Source organism: Neofelis nebulosa, chromosome 10, assembly GCF_028018385.1.
Source record: "Neofelis nebulosa isolate mNeoNeb1 chromosome 10, mNeoNeb1.pri, whole genome shotgun sequence".
Lineage (NCBI taxonomy): Eukaryota > Metazoa > Chordata > Mammalia > Carnivora > Felidae > Neofelis > Neofelis nebulosa.
In genome coordinates this window covers 86,660,462-86,675,106 of record NC_080791.1, presented here as the reverse complement: position 1 = coordinate 86,675,106, position 14,645 = coordinate 86,660,462, and the positions used below count along the sequence as shown (strand labels likewise).

At 41.2% G+C, this 14,645-nt stretch overlaps 1 protein-coding gene across 6 annotated transcripts in view; it reads left to right on the top strand.

Moving 5' to 3' along the window:
• The window catches only part of WT1 (WT1 transcription factor), a 46,601-nt gene that overhangs the window by 13,207 nt on the left and 18,749 nt on the right, over positions 1 to 14,645 (top strand). For 4 of the 6 annotated variants that reach the window (XM_058688555.1, XM_058688554.1, XM_058688557.1 and 1 more), the window contains one exon: positions 1,297 to 1,347. The exons of the other annotated variants lie outside the window; for them this stretch is intronic. In XM_058688555.1, the coding sequence (XP_058544538.1) occupies positions 1,297 to 1,347 (51 nt within the window). The remainder of the gene's footprint in view (positions 1 to 1,296; positions 1,348 to 14,645) is intronic. 6 annotated transcript variants of the gene reach the window in all.

Here is a 14,645-nt window from a genome sequence, read left to right as displayed (position 1 = left end):
AAAAGTACACCTGCTTGAACCGTTTTAAAGGCACTTATAACTCATGAAGAAAGTGCAGCTTTAGAATAGTCATGGCTCTCTGTAGGATTAAAATACCTTCCTCCCTCCCCCGGTTGGTGGCTTGTGGACAGTATTAAATTTTCAGGAACATAAAGAGGGGATTTTTGTATGTGTCTGGAACAAGGGATTGAGAATATTGAGAAAAACGCAATGTGGCCTTTACTTATTGAATGTTTTAGAATTCTTCACAATTGTGTCAATTCAACCTCATTTAATGTTTGTTTTGTTAGTGATATCACAGATGTTAACTATTACGTTATCTTATTGAGACATCCTTTCAGTTTATAATGCCCAGGATCCAAATTCGTATTTGAGCGATGAAGATTTGGACACTATAGAGTAAGATGTGCTCACACCTGGTTGTACCAAAAGGTTTTCTTCCTGTTTGATATACAGTCATAATAGAGAGAACACAGCATAGGCATGGGAAATGCTTTGCACCTGAATATTTAAAAAGGCAAACAGGTGGGACTTGCTTCCAACAGCACAAGGATTCACTTTTCATTTTCTTTTTTTTTTTTTAAATTTTTTTTCCAACGTTTTTTATTTATTTTTGGGACAGAGAGAGACAGAGCATGAACGGGGGAGGGGCAGAGAGAGAGGGAGACACAGAATCGGAAGCAGGCTCCAGGCTCCGAGCCGTCAGCCCAGAGCCTGATGCGGGGCTCGAACTCACGGACCGCGAGATCGTGACCTGGCTGAAGTCGGACGCTTAACCGACTGCGCCACCCAGGCGCCCCTCACTTTTCATTTTCTAACAAGACTAAGTTGACGGCATTAGGATAGGACTCTATTGAAGATACGATATGACATTAGGATATGACACTAGTGACTAGTGACATCCCTGTGATGCAGTAGGTGCTCTTCTAGGTCACCTCACTTAATCTTCCTGACAACATTGTAGGGCTTAGGTATTGTCGCCCTGTTTTCCAAATAAGTGAATCAAGCTCAGAGATGTACATCATTTCCAATGTTCACATCATGTTAAGTGGTACAGCTGGGATTCCAAGTCTGGATCTAATTCCAAAGCAGAGGCTCTTTCCAGCCTCAATGTGCTGCCTTCCACCCCACCAGCAACCCAAGTGGCACTGGGGATTAAGCTCAACACTCTGGACTAGACAACTAGTTTCACATATCTGTGTATTAGTGACTTTTCATTGGATTCTGGGATCTGGGGGGGCTTGCTAGAGCCACGCATGCTCCATTCCCCATTCCCCACCTCTTCTTCTCTTCTAGAGTTGCTGCTGGGAGCTCCAGCTCAGTGAAATGGACAGAAGGGCAGAGCAAGTGAGTGGATGATGCGATGATGGCAAAGCCAATGATGTAGGCCTTGTTGACTGGCGCCTGGGGTGATGCAGGAGTTAGGATTGACAGTGGGTTAATCAGGGTAGCGTTGGTGTAATGGGATGGGAAGAATCTCTCTCCCTCTCTCTCTCTCTCTTCCCCTGCCTCCCTCTCTTCCTCCCTTTCTCCCTCTTATTTATCATTGACATATTGAGGGCAAAAATGGAGGTGGTGACAATTCTCATCAACATACTCCTAGAAAGCAATTTTTACAATGATGCAGCAGGAACCCTGTTCATTTCCTCTGGAATGTTTTACTAAATACTAAATTTGGGGTATTATACATATTCCTGTTAGATCAGTCAGATCTTTCAGGCATACATAACTTTCTTTTTCTTTATTTGCTTTTAAATCTCTCAGGGAGAACTTAATTTTTACCCCAAGTCTGCCAGAATTCTTGCAAAAACTTTTTTTCATTCTCAACATCTGTGACTTCCCAGCACTATAGCCTGCACCCTGGGACATTCCCGTAGCTCTTTCTTTTCATTTTATTTTCTCTTCTGGAATCCTGGCACCGGTCTCCCTCTTCTTATCCTTCTTTCTTTTGTTTACTCAGTCCTAGCTTTTGAGTCACCCTTCAATGATCAGCAGAGTTGTTTTTGAGTCTTCCAGGAGTTACTGTTAGATCCTTCTCCCCATGTCTTCCCCCAATTTTTCTATTTTATCCAAATCTCACCTTTCTCTGTCTAGACCCAAAAGTAAAAAAGCCCATTGACTTGAAACTTTCATCTCCACACTTCCATCCAAGGGGCTGCTGACAATTTCAGCATTTTGTCCTTTAGCTTGTCTGATGTCCCTTGGCTTCTTGCTGTCACCCTTTCTTTCTGGACCCTTTCCTTTCTTCTCTCTCCCATTCTCAGAATTCAGAAACTGTCCCCAAATTAAATGCCAAGAACAGTCAGAACATGATTGTGAAGTGAGCAGTATGTTTCAGTTTTTAAAATTTCTTTGTGCTGGAGTACAGGGTTTGTTTGTTTGCTTGATTACAAAAATGACAGATAAGGAATCTTGGCATGTGTTTAACTCTGGGTCTTTCCATAGTAGAGATAATTTTGATACCTTTTAAGGTCTTTAAACACATGATATTTGTCACTTGCTGGGGCATCAGAAGGTATATTGTAAGGATGAAGCACAAAATGAAGTTTGTTTTGTTCAACCCCATTTAAGAAAAAAAAAAACAAAACTAGAAGAGTTTTTATTTGTCTGGTGCTTGCATTTTGGAAAAGGAGTTCTGAAACCAAAATATATTTCTTGAATACTATTTTTATTCAGAAAGCTGAATGAAAAGGATAAGATATCTCCTATAGGTAGTCCTACAGAGGAGCAACTCTTTGAAGAGCAAAAAAAGTTTCAATTGTCTAACTTACTAACATCTTCTTTCACACTGGATTTATCCCTTTAGAACATATTGTAAGTCAACCAATGCCTGTTTCCATTTGTGATTTGTGCCTTATGTGGATGTTAACATTATTGGGCCCTGTGTAAGGGTCTTTTGATCTCATGACAATCCTAAGATTCTATGGTACGTCCATCTTTCAGATGAGGTGGGTGGAGAGACTAAGCCAGGTAATCCAAGTTCACACAGCAAGTAAGTGGCAGAGCCATGTTGGAATCCACTTCTCTCTGAGTCCAGGGTCTGAGCCCTTGATCAGAGTGTCTTAAACTTTTTAGATAGTGACACTTAAAAAACCTTTTACACCAATATCCAGTATACACACATGCACACACACATACACATACATTTTCATAAAACAGTGCTTACCCTTACTCCAAGCTGTGCATGCTGATGTTCTCTACTGTATTCCGTTTCATTTTTAAAAATGCTTCTTGTGATGTGTAGATTGATTTTACAACCTACTGATGTGTCATAACCCACAGTTTGCCTCTCTTATGGCTCTTAAAAATGGCTACTCCTTAGTTCTACCCTCCAAGCCCATGAATTGCCAAGAACTGAATTCAGTTGAATCTGTTATTCCAGTAGAAAATTGGGCTTTTGTCCGGGGGAGACACAATCTGGGTTGGTGTCATTCTTCTTTCTGATGCCATATTCACTTACTTTTGTCACGGTACGAAAACACTGTTAATATGGAAAACACATTTGTTTTTTGTTTTTTTTTTTAATTTTTTTTCAACGTTTTTTATTTATTTTTGGGACAGAGAGAGACAGAGCATGAACGGGGAAGGGGCAGAGAGAGAGGGAGACACAGAATCGGAAACAGGCTCCAGGCTCTGAGCCATCAGCCCAGAGCCTGACGCGGGGCTCGAACTCACGGACCGCGAGATCGTGACCTGGCTGAAGTCGGACGCTTAACCGACTGCGCCACCCAGTCGCCCCTGGAAAACACATTTGAATAAAGATATTCCATGAAGAAAGATAAATAACTATTTTTTATTTAAATTCACAGCTAGTGTCTTGCCGCTGTTTGAAATCAATGGTAAGAAGAATCATGGTGACACAATAGATATATAACAGAAAAACTGGAGGTTTGACTCCTGTTTTGGAGAAAAAAAGATAATTTCCATATCACTCATAAAAATGAAGTATTATCAAATTTTTTATGAAAAAGATGTGGACTTCAGAATAACCCCCGTTAAATATTTATTCATGTCTTCTTTTCCTTGAAAATTTTACTTAAAAAAAAAAAGAACAGGGTTTTTCCCTGTGTCCTAACCAGTTCCTTGGAGACATCTTTCATTAGATGTCAGGGAGCAGTGTTATTACAATGGTTGGGGATGGGATTTTAGGGAGAGTATGGGCAAGATGAGATGAAAACATGATATAATGGGGAGGAGGGGATACTCTTGACCCTGATTTACTCCTCTCTCTTCCCCTTTATTCATTTTCTTATATCTGTGTGCCCATTGAGATCAGAACTACTTTTATGACTTCAAATGGGAGAGTATTGTATTTCAATTTAAGTCAGAGAAGGTACTTTATGAACCCACTTTCTTAACTCCAACCCTTTTCGTCACTCACAAATGAAATTAGATTTTTTTAAAGCGGGTCACTGGGAGAGAAAATTGCCAGGAAAAGCATTAGTCTACCTTTATGAATAATTCTGTTTATGAGGCCTTTGTGTTGCCTACTTTTTATTTCTTTAAAAACCTTTCCTGTGTGTTCCTAATGGACGCTGAATTCCTAAAGCTGCTCACAAGCCCCAGCTACTCCGTTAGTCTGTTTTGTCTCTTCTGAAGAAAATATCCTACAAAATGGAGTAACACATCAACCTTGACTGTGGTCCAAGTTATTAAAACAAGGAAGAAGTCACTCTCCAGGGAGCTGGGCAGGGGGAGTGGGAAATCGAATACAATAGAAATGTTGAAGGAGTGCTGAGAAAAATGAATGTCCCTTTGCTGGTCCAAGAAGTTCACAGACTGTTGGGAACACACAGTATCTGACCTGTGGATGGTTGAAAGGAAAAATGAAAGACTCACGATGAGTGATGGATGTATGGTGAAAACAAAGCTGTGCATTTTGGTAGGGCCAAGGCTGTCGAATCTGGAGAAAATCCCCGCTAGACATGGTCTCATCCCTGAGAACCTGTGCCAAAAGAGATAACTGTCTTCTCTGGCTGGGAGTTCCAATACACAGCCCAGCACCTTCCCATTCCAGCTCATAAACATAAGGTACTCGTCCAAGAGATTTACTTCTTGAAAATAGATAGCCTGCTTTTAAGTGGCTCCTGGAGCTTAGGATGTAGAGGGAAGGTAGAGAGAAGCAGTTCTGTGAATATCAGCATTCCTGAGTGAAATCCTCCAGCTACACCCCCAGCAAAACTTTGTTAATTTCTTCTTTTAAATGGTTACCTTTATGCCAGGGAAAGTGGTTCTTTGCTTTGATTTGGACTCCACTAGGATCTCCTAGTGGTACTGCCGGCACAAACATGGGACTCCTGGGTCAGCAGGATGGGGATGGAGACTGATTTTGAGTTGTGTCTCCTGTTCCTTGCATCTGGAGTGGACTTGCTTCTTTGCCCTCACTTCTCACTTCCGTGCTACTTCTTTCTTCCCCATCGCCTCCTTTGCTATTCGCCTTTCCCACCCTTTTCTCTTTGGCCATACAGTCAATTAATGTATTAATTTTTTAAATTATTGAAGTAATGTTACAAATTATGGAACACTTAGAAAATACAACCATACAGGGAAGGAAGTTAACCCCACCCCCAATATTTCAGATGAAACTACTGTTAATGTTATGTTGCATACACTTTTAGACCTTTTCTATGCAGACATATACGTTTGTATCCTTTTCTTTTTTTTTTTTTCAACGTTTTTTATTTATTTTTGGGACAGAGAGAGACAGAGCATGAACGGGGGAGGGGCAGAGAGAGAGAGGGAGACACAGAATCGGAAACAGGCTCCAGGCTCCGAGCCATCAGCCCAGAGCCTGACGCGGGGCTCGAACTCACGGACCGCGAGATCGTGACCTGGCTGAAGTCGGACGCTCAACCGACTGCGCCACCCAGGCGCCCCTCCTTTTCTTTTTTTATAACAAATGATTGGGCTTCAGCTTCTGTAGGCCATTGCAAAGTTCTGTGTTTCAATCATCAAGAGAGCGTTTTTGAAAATATTCTCAACTTGTTAAAAAAAAGACTTCATTTAAAAAACTATTTGGGGCTGGGGAGCCTGGGTGGTTCAGTTGGTTAAGCATCCGACTTTGGCTCAGGTAGTGATCTCACCGTTCATGAGTTCAAGCCCCACATTGGGCTCTCTGCTGTCAGCACAGAACCGGCTTCAGATCCTCTGGCCCCCTCTCTCTCTGCCCCTCTCCCACTGGCACTGTATCTCTCAAAAATAAAATAAACATAAAAAAATATTTTGAGCTTTATAGGCATCCTCTCCACACTATGTTTCTAACTATTTTATTTCTAAGCAAGGAGTTATTTTCATCTTGTAAAGGTGAGAGAAAATGACAGTTTTGTTTAGCTCAGGAGAAGAAAGAGGTCAAGCAGGAATGATAGAAAAGGAAAGTGGTGGTGAAGGGGTCCGAGATGGATATGAAGAGTATGATAGACTCAGCACAAGATGAAGTCGGATTTCAGCCTGTTGATAAGGGTGTGTGTGTGTGCGTGTGTGCGCGCGTGTGCGTGCACGCAAGCACACATGAGCACGTGCATGTGTGTGGGGCGGTGGGTGTTGGAGGGGGAGAAGTATACTATCATTTACCCAAGAAAAAAATCATAACCTCCAACTAGGAAAACATTGACATAGAAGCTACGCTAGTAAAAGGTCATCCATATAAATGCTTCTGTGAAGTGAGGGGCTGTTGCATATATCAGTAGGGTTTTTTTTTCTTATTAAAAGTGAAAATTTTCATTTACCCTAGCTTTATTTCTTCTTAAAAAATTTTAAATGTTTATTGAAAATGTTTTTAATGTTTATTTATTTTTGAAAGTGAGACAGCACAAGCAGGGAGGGGCAGAGCGAGAGGGAGATACAGAATCCGAAACAGGCCTTTGACTCAGAGTTGTCAGTACAGATCCCGACGTGGGGCCCAAACTCACAAACCCAACCCCGAGATCATGATCTGAGCCAAAGTTGGGTGCTTAACTGACTGAGCCACCCAAGCGCCTCAATGTTTATTTATTTTTGAGAGAGAGAGACAGACAGACAGACAGCACAAGCAGAGAAGGGGCAGAGAAAGACGGAGACACAGAATTCAAACCAGGCTCCAGGCTCTGAGCTGTCAGCACAGAGCCCAACACAGGGCTCAAATTCATAAGCCATGAGATTATGACCTGAGCTGAAGTCGGATGCTTAACCGACTGAGCCACCCAGGCATCCCATTCTAGCTTTATTTCTAACTCTTCATTTTAAAAGCAAAGCCACAGATACAATGTTCTTAAGGCTAAGATGGTACTTTATCAAAATGAAAACAACTTTTCCCCCCTTGATTGTAAAAGTAACACAGGCTTACTTATGTATTTAAAAATTCAGGCCAGTACCAAAACATTATAGAGGAGAAAAGATATCTCTTCTCTCACCACCCAATGATAACTAATTTTTCAACATATTAGGGTGTGTTTGTATCTGCAAAGAGAAACTCCTAGAAACATTTACTGAACTAGTAACTGTAGTTGTATCGTGAAAGATTAGAGGGAAAGAGAGAAAGCCTGATACAGATGTGTGTAGGAGATTCTAGGAGGAGATAAACTGGAGGCATTTGTATGAAGACACTTCACGGAGTTTTGCTGCAAAAAGGAGCAAAGAAATGATGTTTTATATAGCTCAATGAGGATAGAATGTCAGGACAAAGTGGTTTCTTATTGTTTTGCTTTATTTCACTTATTTATATTTAGAGAGAAGTACCTGCATGCTTGTTTACCAATGAGAATGATCAAGAAGAGGGAAAAAGTTATTGATGGGAGAGCATAGAATTGCTGGAACGGTGTCCTTGAGAGAGAAGAGGCTCCATGGGAAAGTGGTGACTGGTTAGCTAAAAGCTGGGATAGTTCATCTAGTAACCTTGATTTGCAAGGGTTCTTTGTTGATAAGAATATTAACCCTTTATATGTCATATGCACTGCAGGTATTTTCTCTGGTTTGTATTTTAATTCTTTTAATGGTTTTATCTTCTCCTTGCAGAATTTTTTTGTTTTATGGTAAACATTATCAGTTTTACTGCTTCAGGTTTTTGGCTTTTATATCATGCCTAAAAAGATTTTTCCCATCAGGGCGCCTGGGTGGCTCAGTCTGTTAAGTGTCTGACTCTTGATTTCAGCTCAGATCTTGATCTCATGGTTCATGGGATCAAGCCCAGCGTTGGGCTCTGTGCTGACAGCATGGAGCTTGCTTGGGTTTCTGTCTCTCTCTGCCCCACCCAACTCACATGCCTGCGCGCTGTCTCTCTTTCTCTCAAAATAAATAAACTTAAAAAAATTCTTTAAAAGATTTTTCCCATCTCAAGATTTTAAAAATTTAATTATTTATTAGTATCTTTTTGGTTTATTTTTTAATTTACCTTTTTACATTTACATTTTGTTAATGTTTGTTTATTTTTGAGAGAGACAGATTGCGAGCAGGGGAGGGGCAGAGAGAGGGAGAGACATAGAATCTGAAGCAGGCTCCAGGCTCTGAGCTGTCATCACAGAGCCCAATGCGGGGCTTGACCTCAAGAACTGCGAGATCATGACCTGAGCCGAAGTCGAATGCTCAACTGACCAAGCCACCCAGGTGCCCCTTACCTTTCTACATTTAAACATTTAGTTCATCTTGCATTTATTTGGCAACTTGATTCCACCTTGATTTGTTTCTAGAAGACTAGCCAGTATTCCCAAACTATTTTGAATAATCCAGTCTTTCCTCATTAACTTCAAATATTACTTTTATCAACCCTTGGATCCTATCAAATTCCTTGGGTCCATCTCTAGACTCTACTCTCTTCTTTTGATCATTCTGGTTCTTTTTGTCAAGCTATCATACTGTTATAGTCTACTTAAATATCTGATAGAAAAGTTTACTAGCATTGTAGATCTTTTTTCAAACTAATTCTGGCTATTATTTCTTGTTTATTCTTCAAGATGAATTGTAGATTTACCTTGTTAATTTCAAAGTCTTTGTCAATATTGGTTCATTAATTGTGACAAATGCACTTATATTAATGTGAGATGTGAATCAGAGAGGAACCTGGGTATGAGATATATGGCAACTATCTGTATTATCTTAGAAAATTTTTTGTAAATATAAAATTCTAAAATAACAAGTTTATTTTTAAGTCTTAATTAGAATTTTGAATGGATAGTTTAAAAATTAACTTTGGGGGCACCCAAATTTTGGTGACTCAATCAGTTGATCATCTGACTCTTGATCTCAGCTTGGGTCTTGATCTCAGGGTCATGAGTTCAAGCCCTGTGTTGGGCTTTGTGCTGGGCGTGGAGCCTACTTAACAAAAGTAATTTTGGAGATGATTGACTTTTGAAAAAGATCTAACCCTTTCTTCAAGAGCGTTGATGGTATTCCTCAACATTTTTTCAAGTCTTGTTCTGTGTCAGATGTCTCTATTTTGAATTTCCTTCTTTTTAAGACTTTTAGCAGTAATGCCTCTGGCTCCGAAATCTCTTTGAGAATGAATGTGATTACACTCATGAACATAGTACAAGGATTTTCTTTTGTTTCTTCACCTTGAAATCCTTTGTTGTGTTACTAACGTTTGTTTGGAGAGTGCGGCCTGTGAAAAAGATGATTATTCACACAGCCTTCACACCTACAAGCCTCCATTTCAACTGGAGAAGCAGAGGACATCTAATCCTTAAAAAAAAAAATTTTTTTTTTAGCGTTTTACTTATTTTTGAGAGAGGGAGAGAGAGAGAGACAAAACACAAGCGGGGGAGGGGCAGAGAGAGAGGGAAACAGAGAGAATCTGAAGCAGGCTTCAGACCTGAGCTGTCAGCACAGAGCTGTCTCACAAACCATGTCTCACAAACCGTGAGATCATGACCTGAGCCAAAGTTGGATGCTTCACCAACTGAGCCACCCAGGCACCCCTAATTTTTTCTTTAATGTTTATTTATTTACTTTTGAAAGAGAGAGAGAGAGAGGGAGAGAGAGGGTGGGGGGGGAAAGAGTGCATGTGGCGTGTGCACGTCAGGGAAGGACAGAGGGAGAGGGTCAGTGCAGAGCCTGTAGTGAGCTGTAACTCGTGAACCTTGAGATCATGAGCTGGACACTTAACTGAGCCACCCAAGCACCCCAGGGGACATCTAGTCTTAAGAGCCCTGTGCTTAATCCTAGGGTTTTAGGGAGGATAATTTTTTTTAAGTAATTGAGCACAGTTGAGTAAATTTTTCAGATTCAAGGGCATGTAAGCTAGCTGGGTAGGAGCCTTTAGGAATCCAGGCTGAAAAGATCCTGTTCCATCTTTTCCTGTTGGGTTTGTCTCTTGTGTGGATCTGGGACACCCTAGCGGCAATTTCTGGCCATAGAGCCAAAGCATTGAGAATGGTAAACCCAGTGAGTTAGATGAAATTGGGATTCTGATGAAGGATCACCTCGATGCCAGACACATGTAAGGAGAGATCAGTTATTTATTATATGGTCTGAATAAGGTGGTCTGTGAAAATGTAGTTCCTGTGTTTGTGTGTGTTGAAGTAGGAATGTAAGTCCCACCTAAAAATACCCTTCCGAGTGGTAGGGCCCAGTAAAACTGTGGCGTTTTTGGACTGTGTTCTCTCCAAAAAGTTGTGAGAAACTGGATTTAAATATGTAAAATATCTCTTAGCTCTGCTCTGAGTGTTAAATAAGAGGGAAAAGGTCAGTTGAAGGAGGTTTGTGTACCATTTCAAGTGGTGAGGAAAGCTTGTTGGTTCATAAGGGCTGATTTATACAAGTGTTGTTGTCAGGCTGTTAACCACTCAGCTTGTGTCCCCTGTTAAATAGCAGCTGATGACAGGATTGCATGGGAAGTGAAGACCTAGGAGCCAGAACTATAAACTTTCAAAAGAGGAATGCAACTTAGGTTTTAGTAATGATAACATGTTTGGAACAAGTAGGCATCTTCCAAAAGGTAACACTTTGAAGGGACCATTACTCATTTATAGATACCATGTTCTGAGAAATTTGCTGAAAAAATAAATCCAATTACTTTTAGATAACTGCTAGATTATGTATGAATCAAGATTTTTTCTTTTTTTTTAATGTTTATTTATTTTTGAGAGAGAGTGAGACAGTGTGAGAGGGGGAGGGTCAGAGAGAGGGAGACACAGAATCAGAAGCAGGCTCCAGGCTCTGAGCTGTCAGCACAGAGCCCGACACGGGGCTTGAACTCACGGACCACGAGATCATGACCTGAGCCGAAGTCGGATGCCCAACCGACTGAGTCACCCAGGTGCCCCAAACCAAGACTTTTTCTATAGCAGGTGGCAGAATCCCAGTTGTAACTGGCATCGATAAAGGAAAAATTTAAATCTGGCAGCTTACTATATTGTATTTTTATTTATCTATTTTTTAACGTTTATTTATTATTGAGAGACAGAGAGACACAGAGCGTGAGCAGGGGAAGGGCAGAGAGCGGGGGAGACACAGAATCTGAAGCAGGCTCTAGGCTCTGAGCCGTCAGCACAGAGCCTGATGCAGGGCTTGAACCCACGAACTGTGAGATCATGACCTGAGCCGAAGTTGGTCGCCTAACCAACTGAGCCACCCAGTCACCCCTGTATTTTTTTTTTTTTTAAGTTTATTTATGTATTTTGAAAGAGAGGAGAGAGAGCCGGGGAGGGGCAGAAAGACAGGGACAGAAAATCCCAAGCAGGCTCCGCATGGACATGGGGCTCAAACCCACGAACCAGGAGATCATGACCTGAGTCGAAGTCAGATACTTTACCGACTGAGCCACCCAGGCACCCCTTACTATATTGTATTTTAAAACTCCCATGTCCGGATTCAGGATCTCAGATGGTGTCATTAGGACATGGTTTCCTTGTCTCTTATCTCTACTGTTTTCTGTGCTGGCTGCCTTCTCAGACAGGCTCTCTCCATTGTGGCAAAAATAGCTCTGGTTTTTGGCAATTACAGCCTCAAAAGGAGAAAGCTCTCTGTTGGTTCTTTTCCGGCAAAAGACCCAGGGAAGTTTCTGAATGGCCTGGGTTGGGTCATGTGGCTAGAGAATGCACTGGTCTGATTGGCCAGGTCCTGAGCATGTCCTCACCCCTGGAGCCAGAGGGGAGGATTAGAAGAGAAGGATGGTTTCCTAGAAAGGAAAAGGGCCCTGTTTCCAGAGGAAGGTGGGATGGATGTGGAGTGGGCAGAACAAGAGATACTCAACAGGGAATTAAAACAAAGTTAATAAAAGTGGGGTGAGTCCTCCTCCCTTCCAGATAACATGTGGAACTGGATACCATAGGGATGTTTGAGACCTGGATAGAAAATAAAATGACGGATGGTGCAGAGGAGAAGCTTTCTTTCTAATGCTCATGGGAAAAGTGTTCATTAAAAGGTGTAATAGTTAGAATTACTGTAGTATACTTTCCAACTAAAAGTGAGACCACATAGGGGCATCTATGGGGCTTAGTTGGTTAAGCATCCGACTTCAGCTCAGCTCATGATCTCACAGTTTGTGAGTTCGGGCCCCACATCAGGCTCTCTGCTGTCAGCACCCCCCCCCCCCGCCCCTCCCCTGTTCATGCTCACACTCTCTCTCAAAAACAAAACAAAACAAAAAACCCATTAAAATGACACAAACTATATTATGTTTTCATTAAAAGTCAAAAATGCATCTTATTCTTTTTTGTATCTGATACATACAACTTTTATTTTATTTTTTTTTTAACGTTTATTTATTTTTTTTTTGAGACAGAGAGAGACAGAGTGTGAACAGGGGAGGGGCAGAGAGAGAGGGAGACACAGAATCTGAAACAGGCTCCAGGCTCTGGGCTGTCAGCACAGAGCCTGACGCGGGGCTCGAACTCACAGACCGTGAGATCATGACCTGAGCCGAAGTCGGACACTTAACCGACTGAGCCACCCAGGCGCCCCATATTTTATTTTTTTTAATATGACATTTATCGTCAAATTGGTTTCGATACAACAGCCAATGCTCATCCCAACAGGTGCCCTCCTCAGTGCCCATCACCCACTTTCCCCTCCCTTCTACCCCCCATCAACCCTCAATTTGTTCTCAGTTGTTTTTTTTTTTTAATTTTTTTTTAATGTTTATTTATTTTTGAGACAGAGAGAGACAGAGCATGAACAGGGGAGGGGCAGAGAGAGAGGGAGACACAGAATCTGAAACAGGCTCCAGGCTCTGAGCTGTCAGCACAGAGCCCGACACGGGGCTAGAACTCACGGACCGCAAGATCATGACCTGAGCCGAAGTCGACCGCCTAACCGACTGAGCCACCCAGGCGCCCCTTGTTCTCAGTTTTTAAGAGTCTCTTATGGTTTGGCTCCCTCCCTTTCTAACCTTTTTTTCCTCTCCCCCTCCCCCATGGTCTTCTGTCAAGTTTCTCAGGATCCACATAAGAGTGAAACCATATGATATCTGTCTTTCTCTGTATGACTTATTTCACTTAGCATAACACTGTCTAGTTCCATCCACGTTGCTACAAAAGGCCATATTTCATTCTTTCTCATTGCCACGTAGTATTCCATTGTGTATATAAACCACAACTTCTTTATCCATTCATCAGTTGATGGACATTTAGGCTCTTTCCATCATTTGGCTATTGTTGCATCTTATTCTTGAGATCTGAAATGAAACACCTGAAGGGAGGAGGAAGACAAATTTTTCAAGAAAAAAAAATAGCTGATTGTTTTCTGTAGACTATACTTCAGAGGAAATTATATACCCATGATTCACCAGATTGTGGACATTCCCTTTTTTTTTTTTTTTTTTTTTAACTCAATCAACTTTAACTTAGTTGTTTTATTTTTAGGTTCTACTTTCTGTGCTGGATTCATAAAAGAATCTGCATTGCTTGCTCTTTCCCATTATGTTTGCAGGAACAGAATAACCCTTTGACCAATTGATTTGTTAGATTCCCACTATAAAAGGTGAAATTACTTGAAGAAAGAGATTGGCTAGATGGCATTGCTGATGATGTTCGCGCAGAATTTTATTTAAATATTGCCCTTAGCTCATCACATCCAGACAGAGAATAAAAAAGCACTCACGTTGAGCTAGAGGTGGTTGTGCTTCATTGCCACCACCTCTGACTATGTGCAGAAAGAGAATTCAATATGTATTCATCTTCTCAAGTCACATCTTGTAAGTGGATGTGAAAGCGAATTTTGAAATTACTCTGGCTACAGGGAAATTAGGTTTTCAGTCAGTGAAGCTTTTAAACGGAAGCATTCTGGTGTGACCACTTAGGCTTCCTAGGTGAAGTTCCTGTTCTTTCAGCTCTGAGTCCTCTAGTTCAAGTCCCAACTATCTCTGTGCATGGTGTGTCCTTGTGAATGCTGAGCATTTGTGCAGAGGCTTATTGTTTCTTTGGCTTGGTTTTATTTCTTTGGTTGTCCTCCCTTAAGTTTCTTTTATGCTGTAACTGTCCTTCTCACCCCCACCTCCTTTTTTTTTTTTTTTTTCCTCCTCATGGTATTGATATGTTGGAGATAGCAGGTCAGTTGGCTGGTAAAATATCTCACAACCTGGATTCAACAGATTGCTTTCTTTTACAGTTTTTTAACTTTAGACCTCCATCCCCTGTATTTCCTATATAAATAGGTAGTTAGATCTAGAGGCCTGATTAGATTTGGGTTCTTTTCTTTCTTCTTTTTCTTAGCAAGAGTAATTTAAACTTGTGTGT